This window comes from Scylla paramamosain, chromosome 37 (genome assembly GCF_035594125.1).
Source record: "Scylla paramamosain isolate STU-SP2022 chromosome 37, ASM3559412v1, whole genome shotgun sequence".
Lineage (NCBI taxonomy): Eukaryota > Metazoa > Arthropoda > Malacostraca > Decapoda > Portunidae > Scylla > Scylla paramamosain.
Window position 1 is genome coordinate 1555001 of NC_087187.1, and position 23192 is coordinate 1578192.

The window sequence follows — 23192 nt, forward strand, 5'->3', positions numbered from 1 at the left end:
TCACACAAGTACGATAACCATTCACACAAGTACGATAACCATTCACACAAGTACGACAACCATTCACCACAAGTACGACAATCATTCACACAAGTACGACAATCATTCACACAAGTACGACAACCATTCACCACAAGTACGACAATCATTCACACAAGTACGACAACCATTCACACAAGTACGATAACCATTCACACAAGTACGACAACCATTTACCACCAAGTACTTAATTCCCTATACTAAAAAAATACACCAAAACCTTCATTTAAATACTCTCCCGCTCAAAAATAAAGAAAAAAACGTCAAATATCCACGTTTTATGTATAATTTTCTCTTATCAATCCTCCTAAGAGCAAGAATACATGAAAAGACTAAATAAAGAACCGATGCTTTAAAAAAAACACTACTGAGAGAAAAAAAAGGAAAAAAAACAAGCCTACCTGGAAATTATAACCGTGTGTGTGTGTGTGTGTGTGTGTGTGTGTGTGTGTGTGTGTGCGCGCGCTTCCATCCCCTCCAACAAACTGCTCAAATATTTATTCTTTCATTTAATTTTCTATATTTATTCAAGACCACAGTGAAAGGGAAGAAAGGAAGGAAGGAAGGAAGGAAGGAAGGAAGGAAGGAAGGAAGGAAGGAAGGGAGAGAGAGAGGAAGGAAGGAAGGAAGGAAGGGAGGGAGGGGGAGAGGAAGGAAGGAAGGGAGGGAGAAAGGGAGGAAAGAAGGAAGGAAGGGAGGATAAGAAATATAGACGAAATGAATCAATGAAAGAAAGAAAGAAAGAAAGAAAGAAGCAAGGAAGGAAACTGAGAGAGAGAGAGAGAGAGAGAGAGAGAGAGAGAGAGAGAGAGAGAGAGAGAGAGAGAGAGAGAGAGAGAAAGGAAGAAAAAGAAAACGGAGGAAGAAAACAGACAAGGAAGCAGAGAAGAGAGGAAGGAAGGAAGGAAGGAAGGAAGGAAGGAAGGAAGGAAGGAAGGAAGAAAGGAAGGAAGGAAACACATTCTTCATCTAAACTGTTATTTTACTTGTTTATCTTATTAAGGCTACGAAGGAGAGAGAGAGAGAGAGAGAGAGAGAGAGAGAGAGAGAGAGAGAGAGAGAGAGAGAGAGAGAGAGAGAGAGAGAGAGAGAGAGAGAGAGAGAGAGTTTACCTATCTGGAGGAAACTTCTTAAAGGCGCCTCTTCAAGAATTAATGAAACTGGAGGAAAGAGAGGAAAAAAAGAGGAAACAAGAGGAAATAAAGGAAGAGAAAGGGAGATAGAAGATAATACGAGAAAAGGAGGAAATTAAGGGGAAAAGGGAGAAGGAAAAAATGAAAATATGGAAAGAGGAAAGAAGGAAAAAAAAAGGAGGGGAAAAATGGAAACAGAGAAAATAAAAGAAAACAAGCAGGAAAAATTTAAGGGAAAATTTAAACTGAAGACGAAAAATGGAGAGACAAAAAATAAGAGGTGGAAATACTCGTATGAAGGGAGAGGAAACAGGGAAAGAGGAGGAGGAGGAGGAGGAGGAGGAGGAGGAGGAGGAGGAGCAGAGAAGAAAAGAAGGAAGGGAGGAAATGGAGGAGACGAACACAAGAAATTTCCGGTTCGTTGCTTCTAGAGACCGCTACTCTCTCTCTCTCTCTCTCTCTCTCTCTCTCTCTCTCTCTCTCTCTCTCTCTCTCTCTCCCCTTTCACCATGCATGTAACCACTTCCGCCAGACAGACAGACAGACAGACAGACAGACAGACAGACATTTAGATATAGATAGATAGATACTGACAGACAGACAGACAGACAGACAGGTAGATATAGATAGATAGATACTGACAGACAGACAGACAGACAGACAGACAGACAGACAAACATTTCAATACCAACAAACTTACCAAAAATAAATAAATAAAATCACATTACTTGAAAAAGACAGACAGACAGACAGACAGACAGACAGACAGACAGACAGACAGACAGACAGACAGACCCCTCACAACCCTCCCTTTATTTAATCTGTATTTTTTCCTCCTCCTCCTCCTCAGTTTCCCTCCCCTTTGCAATACAGTGTAGGACAGGAAGGGAAGAGAAGAGAAGGAAGGAAGGAAGGAATGAATGAAGGAAGGAAGGAAGGAAGGAAGGAAGGAAAGGAATAAACAGTAAAAATGAAACAAAACAAGAAAGAAAAAAATTATAGGAAGGAAGGAAGGAAGAAGGAAAGAAAAGAAGGAAAGGAAGGAAAACAGCAGAAAAGAGAAGAAATGAAGAGATAGAAGCGAAAAAAAAAAAAAATACACTAGAAACGAGAAAAAAAAGGAAAGAAGAAAGGAAGCAAAGAAGAAAGAGGAAAAAAATGAATAAAAAGAAAAGGAAATAAGGAAGAACAGAATGAAAAACAATGAAAGGTGAAAAAAATGAAAAAAAAAAGTTTAATTTCTGATATTTATTTTTTCCAGTCTAGGAGAGAGAGAGAGAGAGAGAGAGAGAGAGAGAGAGAGAGAGAGAGAGAGAGAGAGAGAGAGAGAGAGAGAGAGAGAGAGAGAGAGGACAAACTGAAGGAAGGAAAGAAGGAAGGGAGGAAGGAATGAAGGAAGGAAGGAAAGAGGAAAAATCACGTCATGTCGAGGAAATTTAAAGGAAAAAAAGGGTCAGTCAGTCAGTCAGTCAGTCAGTCAGTCAGTCAGTCAGTCAGTCAGTCAGTCAGTCAGTCAGTCAGTCAGTCAGTCAGTCAGTCAGTCAGTCAGTCAGTCAGTCAGTCATTAAGTAAATAAGCAAATCTTGGTGTGTGTGTGTGTGTGTGTGTGTGTGTGTGTGTGTGTGTGTGTGTGTGTGTGTGTGTGTGTGTGTGTGTGTGTGTGTGTGTGTGTGTGTTGGTATGCACATATTGTTATCTGATTAGATATTAGCGGAACCGGATGGAGAGAGAGAGAGATACCAAATTCTCTCTCTCTCTCTCTCTCTCTCTCTCTCTCTCTCTCTCTCCGTGATTTGCGATATAAACTTTATCACAAAAGAAAAAAATATATTTCTCCTGCCAGTATGTTGAGCAAGATCTCTCTCTCTCTCTCTCTCTCTCTCTCTCTCTCTCTCTCTCTCTCTCTCTCTCTCTCTCTCTCTATTCACAGCTGTCAGACAAGATAGAGACACAAAGGAAGGGAGCTTTGCATGATATCGGAGAGAGAGAGAGAGAGAGAGAGAGAGAGAGAGAGAGAGAGAGAGAGAGAGAGAGAGAGAGAGAGAGAGAGAGAGAGAGAGAGAGAGAGAATAAGGTCAACAACAACAACAACAACAACATTACCAAACACATTTATTTAATTCATCTTCCACTACTGTACAATATTAAAACCAATTCTTTCATTATTCCTTCACTAAAGTTGTATTTTAAAGCACGGTCATACTGGGACTGCCTCGTGTTGACCTGCTGGTGGCTACGTACAGCTTCTCTTATTTACTCAGTGTATTAGTCGAAATGTACGATAATTGGTGAGTTAGTAAGCGAAATATGAGGAAGGAGTGCAGCTTCTCTTATTTACTTAGTGTATTAGCCGAAATGTACGATAATTGGTGAGTTAGTAAGCGAAATATGAGGAAGGAGTGCAGCTTCTCTTATTTACTTAGTGTCTTAGCCGAAATGTACGATAATTGGTGAGTTAGTAAGCGAAACATGAGGAAGGAGTGCAGCTTCTCTTAATGTCTCAGCCAAAACGTACGATAATTGGTGAGAGAGTATACGAAACACAAGGAAGGAGCGAAGTTTAAAGTTTGAAGTCTACACAGGTAATACTTTTAACTGATAAGAGCCACTTCATAACCAGTAATAACCAAAATAACAAAGCATAAAGGAGAGAAGTTTGAAGTCCAGTAGTCCACACGGGTGACGCTCCTTGACCGTTGGGTAGATAAGCACAGCACACTCCATAACCCCACACGTGTGCTGCACTCGTTGGTATGGGAACCTTTCACTCCACACTGCTGCTGTTGCCTTCCACGAATTGCAATGTGGACCGTATCTGAAACACTTCCCTGTCGCATCTTCACTACATAACAAAGGCTCCAGCTGAAGTGACTGGTTTTTAAGGGTGTTTTTTTTACAGATCTAGAGACAAATTAACAGGATATTCACACTAGCAACGGGAGAAACACTCTTGAGAACCCTGCTAACCATCTCAGTGACCTTGAAAACAGTCGTGATGGTAGAGCAAAGCGTTTTTAAGGATGCTTTTACGGTTCTAGTGGCAGATTAACAGGATATTCACACTATCAACGGGAGAAACACTCTTGAGAACCCTGCTAACCATCTCAGTGACCTTGAAAACAGTCGTGATGGTAGAGCAAAGCGTTTTTACAGATCTAGTGGCAGATTAACAGGATTTCCACACTAGCAACGGGAGAAACACTCTTGAGAACCCGGCTTACCATCTCAGTGACCTTGAAAACAGTCGTGATGGTAGAGCGAAGCGTTTTTACAGATCTAGTGGCAGATTAACAGGATTTCCACACTAGCAACGGGAGAAACACTCTTGAGAACCCGGCTTACCATCTCAGTGACCTTGGAAACAGTCGTGGTGAGGCAGGCTTAGCGAAAGTAACCAGACAAGGATACAAAACAGTGAAAGAAGACGACAGAAGAGGTACTGATGGTTTCCAGGAAGGATGAGGCCCAGAGGGGTTATCCAGGGAGGTACAGCAGCGGTCAGGCCACTCAGCCATCCCTTCCCTCCAAAACCTGACCCATGAATATTACGCCGCCTCAGACTGGTACATGATTAAGGAACGCCAGGTATGAATGGTCAGAAAGGTTTAGCTCAACCCTCACGTGACTTAGAGAGAGGCAAGGCGTGACTACTGAGTCCCCGTCATGTTGCTTCCTTCATCCCGTCACTGATGTTCACGGACTCACTAAAAGGATTGTGGGAAATTCTTACCAATACTGAGGGAGAAGAGGCGACTGGTCCTTTCATTTTCTTTTATAACCCAGAATCAACAGCCACTTTCACACACACACACACACACACACACACACACACACACACACACACACACACCTTATCAGCAACAGTAAAACCTCCACCGAGAATCTTTACCAGCACTGACAAGGCAAATAAATAAATAAATAAATAAATAAATAAATAAATAAATAAATAAATAAACATTGAAACCACCAACAACCACTCTACAACACGCACATACACCATCTGAACCAAAAAGAAACCGTAAACACCATAAGAACTAAAAATTATATAAAAAAAAAACTCAGCGCCGCAACACACACCCAGACACCACAAAACACATCTTTTCAACACCCAAAACACACTTAACACACACCACAACACCAACACCACCCACTACACCCCCACAGCAAGCTACCAGACCATACCCAGACCACCAGACCTAATGTTCTCATGTTATTAACCGCAAAAACGACTCTGCCTTTATTACAAGTCACTGGAGGCGGCTCGTTCCCCGAAGGAATAAGAGGTCTCGCCCTCCAACCTTTCCTGGAGCTGCCTCGGGGCTTGGCTGGGCTCATACGGCACCTTACCAAAGGAACACCAGACAGCACCAAAGAAGAGGAAGAAGAAGATCAAGTTACATAGAGTACAAAGCCATAATTGACCTTGAAGTTCTCTCGGGGTGACCTAAAGGGTTGCTTAAGTTATAGTAGAAGAAAAGAACAGCAGAACAAGAGGAAGAACAAGATTGTGTGTACTTCTGATCAGCTGGGTGAATACAAAGGAATACAAAGGAATTACAAACAGCAAATCCAAGGTCCTTATTACATTTTTTTTGTGGTAACTGTTCTACGCTATTAAAGAGAGCGGATACAACAGAAGAAGGCTCCTCCCCACCTACCCAAAGACTGGACGGGGGGAGAGGAGGAAGTGGTGGTGGTGGTGGCGCTGGGAGAGGAGGTATGGAAGGAAGAGGACCAAGGATAAAGAGGAATAAGTAGAAGAATAGAAAGAAAAACAAATAATTAAGAAGAGGAGAAATGATGATAGAAATAAAAATGATAGAAAATAATAAATAAAAGTAAATTTCTCTCAAGATCTTGGTTTACGAGAGAGAGAGAGAGAGAGAGAGAGAGAGAGAGAGAGAGAGAGAGAGAGAGAGAGAGAGAGAGAGAGAGAGAGAGAGAGAGAGAGAGTGTGTTCATTGCGGCAGCCTTTGTTTACGAAATGATGTTGTTTGTAAGAAGCAATAATGGCGTCCTTGTTCCTGCTGAGAGAGAGAGAGAGAGAGAGAGAGAGAGAGAGAGAGAGAGAGAGAGAGAGAGAGAGAGAGAGAGAGAGAGAGAGAGAGAGCATCACGTACTAGTCTCTGCGGACCTAAACTTTCGCTAATATTATGAGTACACACACACACACACACACACACACACACACACACACACTCGCGCTCGCGCTGCCTTCTTTAATGACCAAGAAGAAGAAGAAGAAGAAGAAGAAGAAGAAGAAGAAGAAGAAGAAGAAGAAGAAGAAGAAGAAGAAGAAGAAGAAGAAGAAGAAGAAGAAGAAGAAGAAAGACAAAGATAAAGGAACTGAGAAACGGCAAAGAAGAACGAGAACAAGAACAAGAAAAAGAAAAGAAGAAGAAGAAGACGAAAACAACCACAAATACAACCACCACCAACAACAACAACAACAACAACAACAACCAGAAAAAAAAATAAAAAAATTGACGAGCGCAAATTTACCACAGGATTTAAACAGACGAATAATGATGAAAACTTCAACCATAGATCGACTACTCTCTCTCTCTCTCTCTCTCTCTCTCTCTCTCTCTCTCTCTCTCTCTCTCTCCCCTTGACACAGTTCTCTCTCTCTCTCTCGCCCTCATAAGTGTAGTCACCATGATCTCTCCTGTCAGTTATTAATCCAGCCTACCATTGTTGTTTTGCCTCCTGAGATATCATGTAGCTTTTGGGGGTATTAAATTATGTCACCTACCACCACCACCACCACTACTACTACTGCTACTACTACTGCTGCCACCACCACCACCATCACCACTACTAATACTCCTATAGATAATAATAATTCGCCTTTAAACAAAAAAAAAATACCCTTGAAAAATAACCCTTATGAAAGAACTAAAGAAAATAACAATAACAATAATAATAATAATAATAATAATGATAATAATAATATCACCACCACCATCACCACCAACAACAACAAAATAACAACAAAAACACCACTAACAGCTTAACAACCCAATTGACCGCACTCCCCACTCCTCACCTGATCTCCGTGCAGTCGTTGGGTCGCCAGTAGGAGCAGTGAATCCGTTTCCCCTTTGCATTCACGAAGAACTTGGTCTCTGGCCCCACTCTGCTCTCTATCTTAGTGGTGGGCGGCGCTGCGTTTTCCCTGGGCTGAACCTTACTGGACATGGCTGCGTACGGTACTTGTAATAGCCAGGGATTGTTATTGTTGCAGAGCCTGGGTGGGTACGGTACTCGTGATAGCCAGAGATTGTTATTATTGGTGATCCTGGCTGCGTACGGTATTTGTGATAGCCAGGGATTGTTATTGTTGCAGATTCTGGCTCCGTACGGTACTTGTGATAGCCAGGGATTGTTATTGTTGCAGATCCTGGCTGCGTACGGTACACCAGATAGCCAATGACTGTTGTTAATAATCCTTTTAATTGCTGTAGTTAATTTGCACTTGTTCATTTAGTAATTACTGATTGCTTTTATACTGATCGCACGCCATGGTTACTCGTCTGCACCGTTCAGTTTTACATTTTCTGGGTTTGAAAATGATGTTTCTACCACGTGTTTAAGTTATGGTACGGGGAGTGAATGGACAGGAGGCGCGCAGTCCACCTCCCCTCGCGGCTCAGCGTAGAATGAAGCTTGAGCGCCGAGACGCGAGAGAAACACTGTAATGGTATCAGACTTCTTATCCACCCATCAGTCCTTTATTTACTTCGCATTTACTTTGTATTTACGTATAGTTTAATATTTCTCCTTTATCCATGTGCAAATGTGGCGTGATGAGGCTTATGTTCCAAATTCTGCTTATGTGTTACCTTTTGAGTCATACGCCCGGCAGTACCGTAACGCTGCGTCACATTATCGTACCTTACCTTAGCAAACTTGACACAAACAAGGCAACAGTCGATAATGAAACACACAGGGGTTATATTACAAAAGAACTATTATTTGGTCAGATAACAACATGATTTCACCACTAAATGAACCTGTAGCTTGAAATAAGAAAAAAAAAAGACGCTGCTTTGAATACATCTATACACTACATAGTAAAGATCTTGGTGTTTTTTTTTCGTTTTTCCTTTGTGCTCATTTGTGTTTCCCTAACTTATGGTATGTACCTGCCTCACTGAACAATAGTAATAATAAGAGGGAGATTAAAATAGGTTTTCGTTCAATGCCACGCGACTGGAGGTACAATACTTTTCTGGATACGAGAGAGAGAGAGAGAGAGAGAGAGAGAGAGAGAGAGAGAGAGAGAGAGAGAGAGAGAGAGAGAGAGAGAGAGAGAGAGAGAGAGAGAGAGAGAGAGAGAGAGAGAGAGACTATTAAAATATACACACACATCAATTCGCCATAAAAAAAAAATGAATAACAAAATAAGATCAATATTCTTAAACCTTCGTACCTTTTGGTCATAAGTATTGTACATTATAATTATCTTTTTAAATACAGTTCGTAGCTTCATCTTGCACTTTCAAGAATAATAAGATAGGAAAAACAATAGAAAAGAACAGGTAATAACAATAATAATAATAATAATAATAATAATAATAATAATAATAATAATAATAATAATAATAATAATATTGCATTAGCTATCACATGAACACCTGCATATAATTACAAAAAAAAAGTACAGGTAAAGGTGAAAAATTAATATTAATGCTATTTATTTGTGGCCTTAAAAAATAGTATTTACACACACACGCACACACGCACACACAAGCTTCAGAAAAACAAATATATATATAAAAAAAAACATCAAAAATCAAATAAAACAAAATTACAAGGATATATTACAAAAAAAAAAAAAGGTGTTTCTAAGCCTTTTGTGTCTATACGTTAATATCTTTCATCACTTAAATAAATTACCGCTACTTTTTATCAATATTATCTTTTATTTTTTATTTATTTTTTTTGTTTAATATTCGTGAGAGAAAATGTGAGTCACCTAATTACAAGTGTCTGAAATGAGTCACGGAGGTTAGATGTGTGTGTGTGTGTGTGTGTGTGTGTGTGTGTGTGTGTGTGTGTGTGTGTGTGTGTGTGTGTGTGTGTGTGTGTGTGTGTGTGTGTGTGTGTGTGTGTGTGTGTGTGTGTGTGTTTGGTCCGTCCATATCTGCCTGGCCACGTGTGTTTTTATCAGAGAGAGAGAGAGAGAGAGAGAGAGAGAGAGAGAGAGAGAGAGAGAGAGAGAGAGAGAGAGAGAGAGAGAGAGAGAGAGAGAGAGAGAGAGAGAGAGAGAGAGAGAGAGAGAGAGACCGTTATCTTTTCCGCTAACCCCCCTTCCCCTCTCCCCTCTACACCCCCTTCCCCCTTCCCCGTTCCCCATTCCTCCCCTCACCATCCTTAAAATTCATCTTTTTTTTATTCATTTCACTATAAAATTTTCACTCGATATTTTAAATTTAAAGGGGGCAAAGAAGTAAGGGGAAGAATTTTAAGGGGGCCAGAGAATTAAGGGGGAAATATTTAAGGGATGGTAATTTAAGGTCCAGGGAATGAGAGGGAAAAAAATACAGGAAAAAAAGAGGAATAGGAAGAAGAGAGAGAGAGAGAGAGAGGGAATATAGGGATTAAAAAAAAGAGAATGATGGAAAAATAGATTAAAAAGAGGAAAAAAATGAAAAAAAAACATAGGAAACGGAGGAAAAAGGAGAAAAAAGAGGGAAAGAGACAAAAAGAAGAAAAAGATAACATAAAAAATGAAAAAAAAATAATCGAAAATAGGAAAAAAATAGGAAATGGTAGAAAACAGGATATAATGAGAGAAATGGCGAGAAAAAAACGAAAAATAGAAAATAAACGAAAAACAATAACAGGAAGGAAAAAAAAAGGAAAAGATAAGAAAGGAAGGGATTTTGTTTTTTGTTTACTTGTACTCGTTCTTGTGTGTGTGTGTGTGTGTGTGTGTGTGTTATCAGTCACTCCCCGTACCTTACCCATTATCGACTTGAAAATCTGAAGAATGACCCCAATACTGAACAAGGCTCTCTCATTCTTATCTCCGTTCTGTTTTGTCAATCTCAACGTGGACTTAAAGATTCTTGTTTCTCTCTCTCTCTCTCTCTCTCTCTCTCTCTCTCTCTCTCTCTCTCTCTCTCTCTCTCTCTCTCTCTCTCTCACCAGTCACTTCACGTAAGGATTCAATATAATCTTTCTTTCTCTCAATTTTATCCCTGCCTTTTTATTTCCGTTAACGTCTAATCAGTTGTCCTTATCTAACCGGTAAATAAACACGTAAGAATTCTATAAACATCACTACTTCACATTTTTCCTATTATAATCACGTAAGGATTCAATATACTCTTTCTTCCTCTCAATCCTATCCCTGTCTTGTCATTTTTGTTACGTCTATTTAGTTATGCTTCTCTAACCTGTAAAATTCCCCACGTTAAGAATTCTACAAGCATCATTATTTCCTGTCCTCTCTATTCTCTCATGCATCATTGTCCACCTCACCCAAAACTCTTAATACACCCTTATTGACGCCCTGGCACCCCTCTAAGAGTCCTCAACACCCTTTTAAGTAACGTATGGGTAGTCTGGATCGCACAGTTGCCCCCTACTTCATGGGTGAGTGAGAATGAGGGTTAGTGAGTTCCTAGAGGGGAGAAAATTGTATGGGTTGTGTATTGTGTGTGTTTTTGTGCATTGTTCTCTCTCTCTCTCTCTCTCTCTCTCTCTCTCTCTCTCTCTCTCTCTCTCTCTCTCTCTCTCTCTCATTGTTATTGATTCTTTTTTGTTATTTTTTATCTTATTTTTTTCTCTCTTTGTGTTGTGTTGTGTTGGTTCTCTCTCTCTCTCTCTCTCTCTCTCTCTCTCTCTCTCTCTCTCTCTCTCTCTCTCTCTCTCTCTCTCTCTCTTAAACTTAAGACATATCTCTTCTTTTACTTTATATCTCTACTTCCTCCCTCCCTTCCTTCCTTCCTTCCTTCCTTCCTTCCTTCCTTCCTCTTCCCCCTAACCCTCTCCCCCTAACCCTCTCATTCTCTCTCCCAGGCAATAATCACAATAACAACAATGATTAAACCCAAGACTATCAGATCCTATGAAACACAAACTTATTTACGGAAGTTTACAAAATCTTCACGAAACACTGACAAGATCTTACTTCTGCCCTCTCAGCCCCTTTGAAGGTGACAAAACACACTTCCTCCCCATGACCAGCTGCGGCAGGAGGCACGGGAACATATCTCTGGTCTGGGGTGTTAGGTTAGGTTAGCTGGTGTTGGTGTGGGGTGGAGCAGGGTGCGGTGGGGTGGGGTGGGGCAAGGTGAGGTGTGGTGTGGTGTGGTGTGGTTTGGTTTGGTTTGGTTTGTGTGTGTGTGTGTGTGTGTGTGTGTGTGTGTGTGTGTGTGTGTGTGTGTGTGTGTGTGTGTGTGTGTGTGTGTGTGTGTGTCTGATTGTGTTTATAGGACTGAATCAAGCTGGTGCTGTCCCATTTTTTAAAGTTTATGTGTGTGTGTGTGTGTGTGTGTGTGTGTGTGTGTGTGTGTGTGTGTGTGTGTGTGTGTAACTAACGTACACACAAACTCCACCCATGAAAATTCCCTCGCGAAAGTCCCACTCAAAATAACCCCCACTGAAAACGTGACGCTAGCCTAACTGAATCTATCACAGGAGAAATTATTAACATTTGTGTGTGGTGTGGGGGGTTGGGGAGGGACGGAAACTCTGCGGGAGGAACGTTGCTGGGAAGAACTTACAGTATACGGGGTAGCACTGGCTGGAGGAGTGACCTGGGACCCTAAACAGACCTTATCCTATAACTGTAGCTGCCGCGGCCTTCATCCCACAACCCTCACTGCCCCAGCCTGGATGACGGACACAAGGACTTCAACTTAAATTCAAGAAGTTAAAAAAAAAATTACATAACTTCCACTTAGAAAAGAAGTTTGAGTCACGAACCGTTAAATTTCCACAGGTCTCTCTCCTACTGACAGTGCATCTTAGCTCACTGTACTCGTGGAAACACTCTTGAAAACCCTGACTTCACAAACACCAAGGTTCTTATTCTTAAAGGACTGGGTTTTCATGAAGACTGTTTGCAAATGCTTCACAGATGATCACTTAGGTTTTCAAAGGTCTTTTTTCTTGTTGATGCAGGTTCCTTGTCAAATTATCACTGGAATCATGAAAACACCCTTGAAAATTCCAATAACTTCAACTAGGGCCTGTTAATTGTGGAGAGTCTTTCTTAAACTACCACTAGAATCATGAAAACACCCTTGAAAACTCTAATTACTTTGACTAGGGCCTGTTAATTGTGCAGAGTCCTTGTTAAACTATTACTAGAATCATGAAAAAACACCCTTGAAAACTCCAATAACTTTGACTAGGGCCTGTTATTTGTGCAGCATCTTAGTCAAACTTTCACTGGAATCATGAAAAAAACACCCTTGAAAATCCAAATATTCTCCACTGCAGCCTTTTTACGAGTGGCTGAGACAGAGCACCAAAACACTTAAGAATCAAGAATGCAGTCCTATTCTCTCAACATAATATTCAACATGTAACGTGGCAAGCATAAAAAAGAAGTTATATATAAAAAAAATAAACCTCTCATTACTGCTTCTCTTAGTGCAGCAGTTCAGAATATCACACAAACAAGAGATCACACTAAGGGGACGTTACTTTCAGACACTTTGGCCTCTCCCCATGGCTGTTTACAAAGGCTACAGACGTGATAGGTCAGGTCCACATGGGGGTGCTTCCTTCTCAACTAATGTTACAGAATTCTTGTCATAAGTACGCCTTTGAAAACCCTGATGACTTCTACCACAGCCTGTTGGAGGTGTACAATTCTCATCAAACTATCACTTGAATCATGAAAATACTCTTGGAAATCTCCATAACTTGCTGAAGGTGTAGAATGCTTGTTAAAGTATCACCAGAATAACAAAAACACCCTTGAAGACCCCAATACCTTCTGCTAGTGCCTGTTGAAGACACAGAAACCTTATCAAACTATCACTTGAGTCACGAAAACACCCTTGAAAACCCCAGCACCTCCCACCAACTGATGCCCATCGCAAGTAGCCAAGACGAGAAGCCAAAACGTTTGCCAACACAGCCCTCGGAGAAATGGCGTTTTATCAGTAAGAAAAACGACAAAGTAGTTTAGTTGACCTCGCACAGCTGACGTGAAGAGTACCAGGTTTTCTATAGTTACTCAATGTGTATTTAACGTACTACATTTATGGCACAACTTGGCTATCACGCTGGCTTGGGGTCTGATGAGTGAGTTTTTTTTAAAGCACGACGACCCCCGCGGTACAAAAATTAACTTATTCGTTATTAAGTAGATTCCTCAGGTCACATGAACATCAGCCTACACAGCTATGTTTAGTGGTGCACTAGGTTAGGTTAGGTTAAGTTAGGTTACTGAATGAAACTTAATCTTTTGCTGAATTTAAACTAATCTATGCTAATCGAACTTCATCGTTTACTAAATCTAATCTTACTTAATCTTTTGCTGAATTTAAACTAACCTAATCTAATCAAATTTAATTGTTTACTAAATCTATCTAATCTTACTTAATCTTTTGCTGACTTTAAACTAACCTAATCTAATCAAACTTAATTTTCTCAACCCTAAAACTAGCTGGGAGTGCCTAACCTAACCAGACAACACAGCTAGGTTAAATTAGGTTACTGAATCTAACTTAATCTTTTATCAAATCTAAACTAACCTAATTTAACCAAACTTAACTTTTCAACCCCAAGACTAGCTGGAAGTGTCTAACCAACCTTGAAGAAACTTGATTTAACTCCATTCTACCCACCCCAAAGGATCTACGTATGGCGGGATAATGTAACCTAACCTAACCTAACCTAACCAATCCGATTCATTCTATCTATACACCAGGCTGCCAATCCCACACAGGGGCCACAGACAAGGCACCACTCTCTCTCACACACACACACACTCACACACACCATTCACATTCTTAGCCACAATAATAATCTATCTATCTACATATATACCAGGCCAGCAATCCCACACAGGCCCCACAGACAATGTAAAACACACACACTCACACACACACATGTCATTCACACTCTTAGCCATGTCAGCCCCCTGGTGGAAAGGGACAGTCTCGTGGGCCACCTTATAAAGCAAAACAATTATGCGATTTGATCTAAACACACCAAAAAAAAAAAAAAAAAAAAAAACACTCAACAAAAGCTCTAGTGGCTAACCTGACCTTACCTGACCTAACCTGACCTAACCTAACCTGACCTGACAATCTATCCCAAACTAACTTAACTTAATCCACCTCAAAACAAGCTAGGGTGACTGATATCCATGTGACCTACTTACTCCTTCGGTAAAGTCTCTCTCTCTCTCTCTCTCACACACATACACACACGCAAACACACTGCAAACAACTCGCACCAAAAAAAAAAAAAAAAAAAAAGAATAAATAAAAAAAAATAAAAAAAAAAAATAAAAAATAAAGAAAACTGTCGACGGTCAATTACACAACAAATAAATGCATAAAACACACGCCATTAATACACAACTAAGGGTCAGAATATACCAACTATCCACCTTTAACCTACTCTACACAACCACTACCTGCCCGCCAGCACGTCACTGCAACAGCGTCACGCACCCCACAGCAGGGAAATGACAGTAGCAGCTTGGAGAAACCTTCAGTGTGTCTGGCTGTGGTGTGATGCCCCTGTGACCTGCTACCAATGACCTCACCTGACCTCACCTAATGGAAGAGCTGATAATGCAGTGTGTGTGTGTGTGTGTGTGTGTGTGTGTGTGTGTGTGTGTGTGTGTGTGTGTGTGTGTGTGTGTGTGTGTGTGTGTGTACATCATTTACACTCATTTCTACCCTAATGATATAAATTTAAAAAGGTTATGGTTCAATTTCTCGTATCCTAACCTAACCTAAGGAACCTGTGTGTGTGTGTGTGTTTGTGTGTGTGTGTGTATACGTTAGTTATTCACTGCTCGCCCTCCTCCTCCTATCACCATTTATCACCCTGCCTACACATCCCTCTCACCACCATCACCACCACCATCACCATCACTGTTACTATCACTATTATTAACTTCTTCTCGCTACGCTGCAGGGCACAATACAGTATGCCAGCTGGTGAAAGCCTCAAGTGTTATAAAAATAGACCACACTCTATGTACATCATTTTCATCCATTAAGAAAAAAATAAGAGAAAAGAAAAAGAAAAAACCCACACACGACATTTGGTAATAGTAATAAAATTCTTTGCCTTTTTTTTTCGGAGTTAATCACCTACGACTAAACTTAATCTATACTTGACTTAGCGAGAGAGAGAGAGAGAGAGAGAGAGAGAGAGAGAGAGAGAGAGAGAGAGAGAGAGAGAGAGAGAGAGAGAGAGAGAGAGAGAGAGAGAGAGAGAGAGAGAGAGAGAGATTAAGGTAACACATCATATCAGAAAGCATTTACAGAACACAGTAAATCTTTAAATCTTCACTAACTTCACATACTAAATCCTTGGCTGGCTTCCTTCCTTCCTTCCCTCCTTCCTTCCTTCCTTCCTTCCTTCCTTCCTTCCTTCAATGCCACACTCTGGGCTCTTCTATCACCTCTCCTCCTGCTCCTCCTCCTTCAATAAACCATCTAGCAATACAAAATAACAAAAATAAATATAACACTCATTTTCCCCATAAAATATCTACTAAGAATTACTAAAAATACTGCTACTACTACTACTATTACTACAACTACCCTCACAACACACACACATGACCTTCCACTCTCAACACACACACACACACACACACACACAGCTCAAGGAAGGCTTAAATAAATAGCTTCGTACCATCCCATCCTCCTGTCCTTCTGCCTCCTCTGCTCCCCTCGACTCAGTACTCAATATCTATCTTATTCTTGGTCTCATCCTGTGCCAGTTTCATCAAGGACTTTTTCACCCTCAGAGCTGTCAGCCTCACGTTGGGGTTCTGGTGCCAACACTCTCGGATGATTTTAGACATTCCTGCCAGTACCTGAGGGGGGAGGAAGTGTTAGCTGCGGAGAAATTGGGGAATCTGTTGTTGTTTTCTGTGTTCTGAAATGCTTAGCTCTCTTATTATGGTTAGAGATGGTTAGCTGGGTTCTCAAAGTGTGTTTCTTAAGTTGATAATGTAGATATCTTGTTAAACATCCGCACTGAAGGACCGAACAAGTGAGTGAGTAATCAACATGCACACTCACAGGGTCACTCGTCCACCGGTTGGGGATCATGGGGCGCTGCTGGTCCACGCACACCACCTTCTTCATGTCATCAAAGCTCGGGTCACCTGGCACCTGGTCATGGAAGGGAACACGGTAGTCATCGACGAGGCCATTCGACACATAACGGCGACACACCTCCCACAGCACCAGGCCCAGGGCGTAGATGTCCACCTTGCGGAACGACTCGAACACACTCATGTTGATCCTGTGGGGGAGTGGCAGGAGCTGGTGATGGGGGTGGTGATGGAGGTGGTAGTGAGAGGTGGTAGTGGGAGGTGGTCAGTGAAGCAGTTTGTTTTGCTTGTGGTGTCTTGAATGTGTAATGCAGTGATGTACAAATGAGTAAGATGAGTCAGGCAGTGTTTGTCTATGTTGTGAATGAGTAATTTGAGTCAGGCAGTGTTTCTTTATGCTGTGAATGAGTGAGGTGAGTCAGGCAGCTTGTTTATGTTGTGATGTCTTGAACGTGTAATGCAGTGATGAAAGAATGAGTTGGGATGAGTAAGCTACAGTGTTTGCCTCCATTTTTTAGTGTTTTAAGTGTGGGAATACTGACCTAGGTGATAGAGTGAGGTAAGAGTGGATGACTGACTGACTGACTGACTGACTGACTGACTGACTGACTGACTGACTGGCTGAATGACTGACTGACTGGCTGACTGATTGACTGGCTGGTGCTGGATATAAGTAAGTTTGCTTCTTAGTGTCTTAAGTGTGGGATCTGTGTGATGGAGTGAGGTAAGAATGAGAGGATGATTCATTGATTAGCTGACTGGCAAGTGGAATGACTGGCTATCACACTAATAGCCGCACTAAATGACTGGATAACTAGACGACTGAATGACCGACAGACCAACTGACTGACTGACTGACTGACTGACTGACTGACTGACTGAGACAAACATCGCAAGTGATAAGATGGCTGGCTGGCTGAATGACTACCTAAAAGACCGATAAAGAACTAAATAAACAAGCGAAAAAAATAAAAAACTGACAAATTAACAAACTAACCGGCAACCTGACCACCTCACCTAACAAACAAACAAACAAATAAACAAGTAAAAAAAAAAGAAACTAATAAACCAATGAAACAATTCACTACCAGACTAACAAAACAAAGTAACCAGCAACCTGACCGTCCAACCAACGCACGGCCAATACTCACGTCTCATTAAGGACCTCAGGACTCATGTAGCGTTTGGTGCCAACTCGCGGATTGCTGCTGATATTGATTTCCCCTGTAGTCTGTGTGTGCATGACTGCCAGCCCGAAGTCAGCAATCACGCAGGCACCATTCAGCTGTAGGGAAAGGGGGACTGTCAATATAGAGGTAGTGATAGGAGAGGACAATGTGAAAAAGTGCCATTCAGCTGTAAGGAAAGGGGGACTGTCAATATTGAGGTAGTGATGGGAGAGGACAACTTGACAGCTATTACAGAAAGTACTGTTTTCTTCCCCACTGAAATAAAGATAGCTGGGATGAAGTAGAGGAGATGATAAAGGCAAGGAGTGTGGAGCAGTTAAATAAACACATAGATGAAGATAAAGAGGCAATCTTCCCCTTCTTTAGTACCTTAGAGAGCCTTCCTTCACCACCAAAAAAAAAGAAAAAAAAAAAAAAAAAAAAAAAAAAGGAAGACGAACAAAAACACACACACACACAAACACAAAAAAACACACACCTTCACCAGTATATTCTTGGACTTTATATCCCGGTGAGCAATGGCCGGCTTGCCCTGACTGCCGAAGATCTCCGTGTGAAGGTGCAGGACTCCGTTGATAGTGGAGAGGGCGACGGTGATGAGGCTGGTGTGGTCGAGGGTGTGTGTGGTGAGGTAATCGTAGAGGGAGCCGCGCGGGTGGTAGTGCGTCACCAGCCAGAGTTGGGTACAGGATCCGCGGGAGGTCATGTCTGATCCGTAGAAACCCAGGATGTTCTCGTGACGCAGCAGGACGGTACTGTGCGGGTGAGGGTGTGTGAGGCAGGGAAGGGGTTTGTGAGATAAGATGTGAGGGATGGAGTGTGTAAGGGAAGAGAAGGGAAGAGAAGAGAAGAGAAGAGAAGAGAAGAGAAGAGAAGGAAAGGGAGACAGACAGACAGACAGACAGACAGACAGACAGACAGACAGACAGACAGACAGACAGACAGACAGACAGACTGACAGACAGAGAAATAAAAAAATGAGAAAGAACTAGAGAACACAGCAAAGATTACAGACTAAGGGAGAGAAAGAAATGGGGAACAGCAGACAGACAGACAGACAGACAGACAGACAGACAGATAGACAGACAGATGCATGAAAAAAAAGCCAAAACACAGAGATGGAAGAATAAAAAGAAAAAAAACATACAAAACAGATAAAAAGGCACAAAAAAAACCCAGATGAAAAAAAGAAAAGGAAAAAGAGAAAAATCAAACAGACCGGTGGAGGAGGGTAAGAAGTAAACAACGCAAAACGAACAAGACAACTCACCTGTATATCTCTGTCTCCCTGGCCCAGGACGCCTCATCGCGGGAGAAGAAAATCTTGACGGCCACCTTCTCCCCCTGCCACACCCCACACCACACCTCTCCATACCGCCCCTGCCAGCGCCACAACACCGCAATTAGACAACAGCACATTAACACACAAATCTTGACTTTCTACCACAACGACACTTAATCAAAAGGCAAAATTGCAAAATTAACACAATATATACAAATTTTAACCATTTTGATACTTAATAAAGACCTAAAAAAAGACACAGGGTGAGGAGGGATGCAGTTACAGACACATCAACAAAACTGAAAGAGCTTAGAAGAGAAGAAATCAACACAAAACAGACAAGAGGAAGAGGAAACTGACCCACTGATCCATTAACTGAGGGAAGTAAGAGGTCAGAAGCGAGCACCCTTCCCATCACTGACCTTTCCAATGACCTCCGCCAGCCAGATCTGCTTGGCTAGGGTGCGCTGGATGAGCAGGGGAAGGCCAGACCCACTGCCAGATGTGATGGAGTCGTTAAAGATCTCCTGCAGAGGAATTAATACAAATAATCACAGGGAAAAAAAAATTGTCAAGTAGTGAAAGGATTAAAACATGTCTTGAGTCCTATAAGAGCACAACAACAACAACAATAACAACAACAACAACAACAACAACAACACTTATATAACAGCAGTGGAAGTTACTGCCACATACAAGAACACTCCCCACCCACCCTGAGAGTGGAGTCCCCAGCAGCCGTGACCCTGAGGTCGTCGCGGTAGAGGCTGTGGTGGAGCGGCAGGGCGGATGTGGCAGCTGCGGCGTATTCCCTCATGCGGCGGTGGTGGGCCCGACGCAGCAACACGATGACCACCACCGCCACCACCACCACACCTAGGACCGGGAGGACGTGCCACAGGAACACTTGCATGAGCTGGGACTCACCATCATCACCTGCAGAAGGGAGGAGATGACGAACGGTGGAAAATGTAAAGAAAATACATGATAAATTAAAAAATACAGACGCATGAATAAAAATCGAGGAATGAAAACGAATTAATAAAGAAAACGACTCACAAATACACACACAGAAAAATATACAATCTATTTTTTTCAGCCCCCTCAACAGGCCCCCAAGAGACCCCCAACAGCCCTCCAACACTCCCCCAACAGCCCTCCAGAAGACCGCCCCCCAGCAGCCCTCTCTACAGCCCCCCAGAAGACCCCTAACAGCCACCCAGCAGCCCCACCCAAGTCCCTCAACAGCCCTCCAGAAGACCCCCTCCTAGCAGCCCCCAAGAAGACCCCCAGCAGCCCCCACAGCAGACACGCACCACTGCTGAAGGAGGGGAGGGCAGGAACAGAGCCATTATTACAGTAGTCCGACTGGCAGCACTCAATCACAAGGAACTGCTCCGGACTGCCCTTAATGTTACACTGCATCTGCACGTGGTCGGCCTTGGACACACAGCCTCGGTCACTCATCACGTCCCCGTTCTCTGTCATGATCTGCGCCTTCCAACACTGCGGGAGAGAAAACGGGTGGTGTGTGATGCAGGGCTGGACAGCTATGGGGCGCAATGGTATTTCCACACATACGTACATAGATGCAAAGATAAACGTACATAGATTGACAGGCAAAGTGGCAAAAAATATGTGATAAAGATAGACAAAGAGAAAAAGGGTTGGGTACAATTTTTACACACACACACATACACAAACGAAAGCACACACACACAAACTAGAGCCAGGAAAGGATATAATCGTTCAGAAGAGTCCTAATACAATACAGAAATAATAATTAGCTTTATCTCAGACACAAAAGGCAATAACACACACCTTGATAGCATTGTGGCAGGTGGTAAGCGTCTGACAGCTGGGCTCGGAGCACTTCAAACACGACACGAGGGGCTGAGGGGGTTTGTCCAAGGGTGCGGTGGTGGTGGCCGCAGCTGGAGAGAGCCCCTGTGATGTGCTGTTGCCGTATACCACCAGCAGGGGCAGCTCCATGGGGTTTTTGTCCATCTGGTGTTGTAGTGGTAGTGGTGGCAGTAGTGGTAGTGGTGGTGGTGGTTGTTGATGTGAAGAATGACTGACTGACTGACTGATAAAAGATTAATATGGAAGGTTGACTGATTGACTGACTGACTGACTGACTGACTGACTGACTGACTGACTGATTGATTGACTGACTGATTGACTGACTGACTGAAATGACTCAAAAATACCTAACTGAATATCTTAAATGACTTAACATGAAATTAATAAGAGACTGACAAGTTGACTGACGGACTGACTGACCGACTGACCGACCGACTAACTGACTGACAGACTGACTGACTGACTGACCGACTGACTGACTGACTGACCGACTGACAAGACTCAAAACAAACATACTAACCACTGTAGGATCCATTTTCTCAGGAGACACCTTAGGAACACCAGGTGATAATAAATTCTTCTCTTCTTCTCCTCCTCCTCCTCCTCCTCCTCCTCCTCCTTCTCCTCCTCCTCCTCTATCCTCTTTTCCTCCTCCCCTCCACGTCTGGTCTTCACTATCAGCATTTTCTGAGGAATAAGGAGAAATATCATAACTACAGTTTATTCAAGGAGGGTTAAAACAAAAATTCAAAACATTATGGTAGATAATAAATGATAAAAAAGAAAAGAAAATTGGCATAATTGAAATAGATGAAGAGTAAATGATGATACGTAAAATAAAAGTAGGTTAGGAAAGATAGGAATAAAAATAGAAGAGGATAAATAGGAAATAATGATGAATTGATGTTGATGATGATGATGTACATGCGTGCGTGTGTCAAAACAGTTACCCATTTACTTATTCATTTCTTTAACCATCCCACACTACCATCACCCTAAACGCCCCCCATCACCCTAGACACCCTGCCCCTTCACCCTAAACGCCCCCAACACCATCACCTTAAACACTCGCCTCTCCCATCACCTCAGATACGCCCCGCTTACCATTGACCCTGACGCTCCCCTCTACTATCACCCTACTCCCCCCGTCCCATCACCCTAGGCACTGCCCCCCTCCCATCACCCTAAACACGCACCTTCACATCCTTCAAGACACTTTATATCAGATTTCCTACATCAGACTCCTTGGCGCCCCCCTCTCCTCCGCCCCCCACGGTCCCCCACACCTGTCGCCACATCTGTCACTCACTCCCACACCTGTCCCCATCCTGTCAGTGGAAAATCGTGGTTCCAGACCTTGAGGGATGCGAGAAAAGACTGATGTTGTGGTAAGGATGAGCACAAACAGGCTGACTAAGGCGGCCATCTTGAAAAACTGGGTAATGAGTGTCTTGAATTTTGGTTTATTTAATTGTCTAGACTTAATAAACGTTGTAAATTATGTTTAAATTATTTTTTACTCCTTTGTGTTTATTGGTTAGGTTAATATATTTTAAAGTTTTTCTTTTAATACGATGTAGACTATAAACTCTCATTTGGTTTGTTGACATTTATGGTTAAGGGAGTTTTATTAATAAAGAAATTAAGATAATTATGAGGGGAGTCTTTTTTTATTTTGAGAGTGAAAAAATAGGTATAGAAAGAAGATGCAAGTGAATAAAAATAGCAGGATAGTTTGTAGTAGTAGTAGTAGTAGTAGTAGTAGTAGTAGTAGTAGTAGTAGTAGTAGTAGTAGTTTGTAGTAGTAGTAGTAGTAGTAGTAGTAGTTTGTAGTAGTAGTAGTAGTAGTAGTAGTAGTAGTAGTAGTAGTAGTAGTAGTAGTAGTACTAGTAGTTTGTAGTAGTAGTAGTAGTAGTAGTAGTAGTAGTGAAAAAGTGGTAGTTTTTTTTTTTTTTTTATGTAGGAAGGGCACTGGCCAAGGGCAACAAAAATCCAATAAAAAAAATATGCTCACTGATATGCCAGTCCCATAAAAGGGTCAAAGCAGTGGTCAAAAATTGATGAATAAGTGTCTTGAAACCTCCCTCTTGAAGGAATTCAAGTCATAGGAAGGTGGAAATACAGAAGCAGGCAGGGAGTTCCAGAGTTTACCAGAGAAAGGGATGAATAATTGAGAATACTGGTTAACTCTTGCGTTAGAGAGGTGGACAGTATAGGGGTGAGAGAAAGAAGAAAGTCTTGTGCAGCGAGGCCGCGGAAGGAGGGGAGGCATGCAGTTAGCAAGATCAGAAGAGCAGTTAGCATGAAAATAGCGGTAGAAGACAGCTAGATATGCAACATTGCGGCGGTGAGAGAGAGGCTGAAGACAGTCAGTTAGAGGAGAGGAGTTGATGAAACGAAAAGCT

The 23192-nt window shown here is 42.1% G+C and overlaps 2 protein-coding genes across 6 annotated transcripts in view; both read right to left on the reverse strand.

The window, feature by feature from the left end:
• Positions 1 to 7845, reverse strand: part of LOC135091298 (monoglyceride lipase-like) — a 27890-nt gene extending 20045 nt beyond the window's left edge. The window contains exon 1 of one of the 2 annotated variants that reach the window (XM_063988800.1): positions 7222 to 7845. In XM_063988800.1, coding sequence (XP_063844870.1) covers positions 7222 to 7282 — 61 coding nt within the window. In that variant the 5' untranslated portion in view covers positions 7283 to 7845. The remainder of the gene's footprint in view (positions 1 to 7221) is intronic. The other variant, XM_063988799.1, reaches the window with a different exon arrangement.
• Positions 7846 to 8127: 282 nt separating this feature from the next.
• Positions 8128 to 22206, reverse strand: LOC135091297 (activin receptor type-1-like). Of its 4 annotated transcripts, none has more exons than XR_010262464.1 (12): positions 22144 to 22206; positions 21308 to 21474; positions 20746 to 20931; positions 20241 to 20430; positions 19640 to 19860; positions 19347 to 19451; positions 18913 to 19022; positions 18121 to 18397; positions 17604 to 17737; positions 16418 to 16643; positions 13770 to 16209; positions 8128 to 13696 (listed from the first exon to the last, which is right to left on the reverse strand). XR_010262464.1 is itself a non-coding variant. In XM_063988798.1 (12 exons), the coding sequence occupies exons 2-11, from the start codon at positions 21320 to 21322 to the stop codon at positions 16069 to 16071; spliced, it is 1605 nt and encodes a 534-aa protein (XP_063844868.1). In that variant the 5' UTR covers positions 21323 to 21474; positions 22144 to 22206; the 3' UTR covers positions 8128 to 8406; positions 16026 to 16068. The 4 variants fall into 4 exon arrangements, 3 of the variants coding, with proteins under 3 accessions (XP_063844868.1, XP_063844867.1, XP_063844866.1); XM_063988798.1 differs by having other exon boundaries at positions 8128 to 8406; positions 16026 to 16209; XM_063988797.1 differs by having other exon boundaries at positions 8128 to 15823; positions 16026 to 16209.
• Between the last annotated feature and the right edge of the window lie 986 nt (positions 22207 to 23192).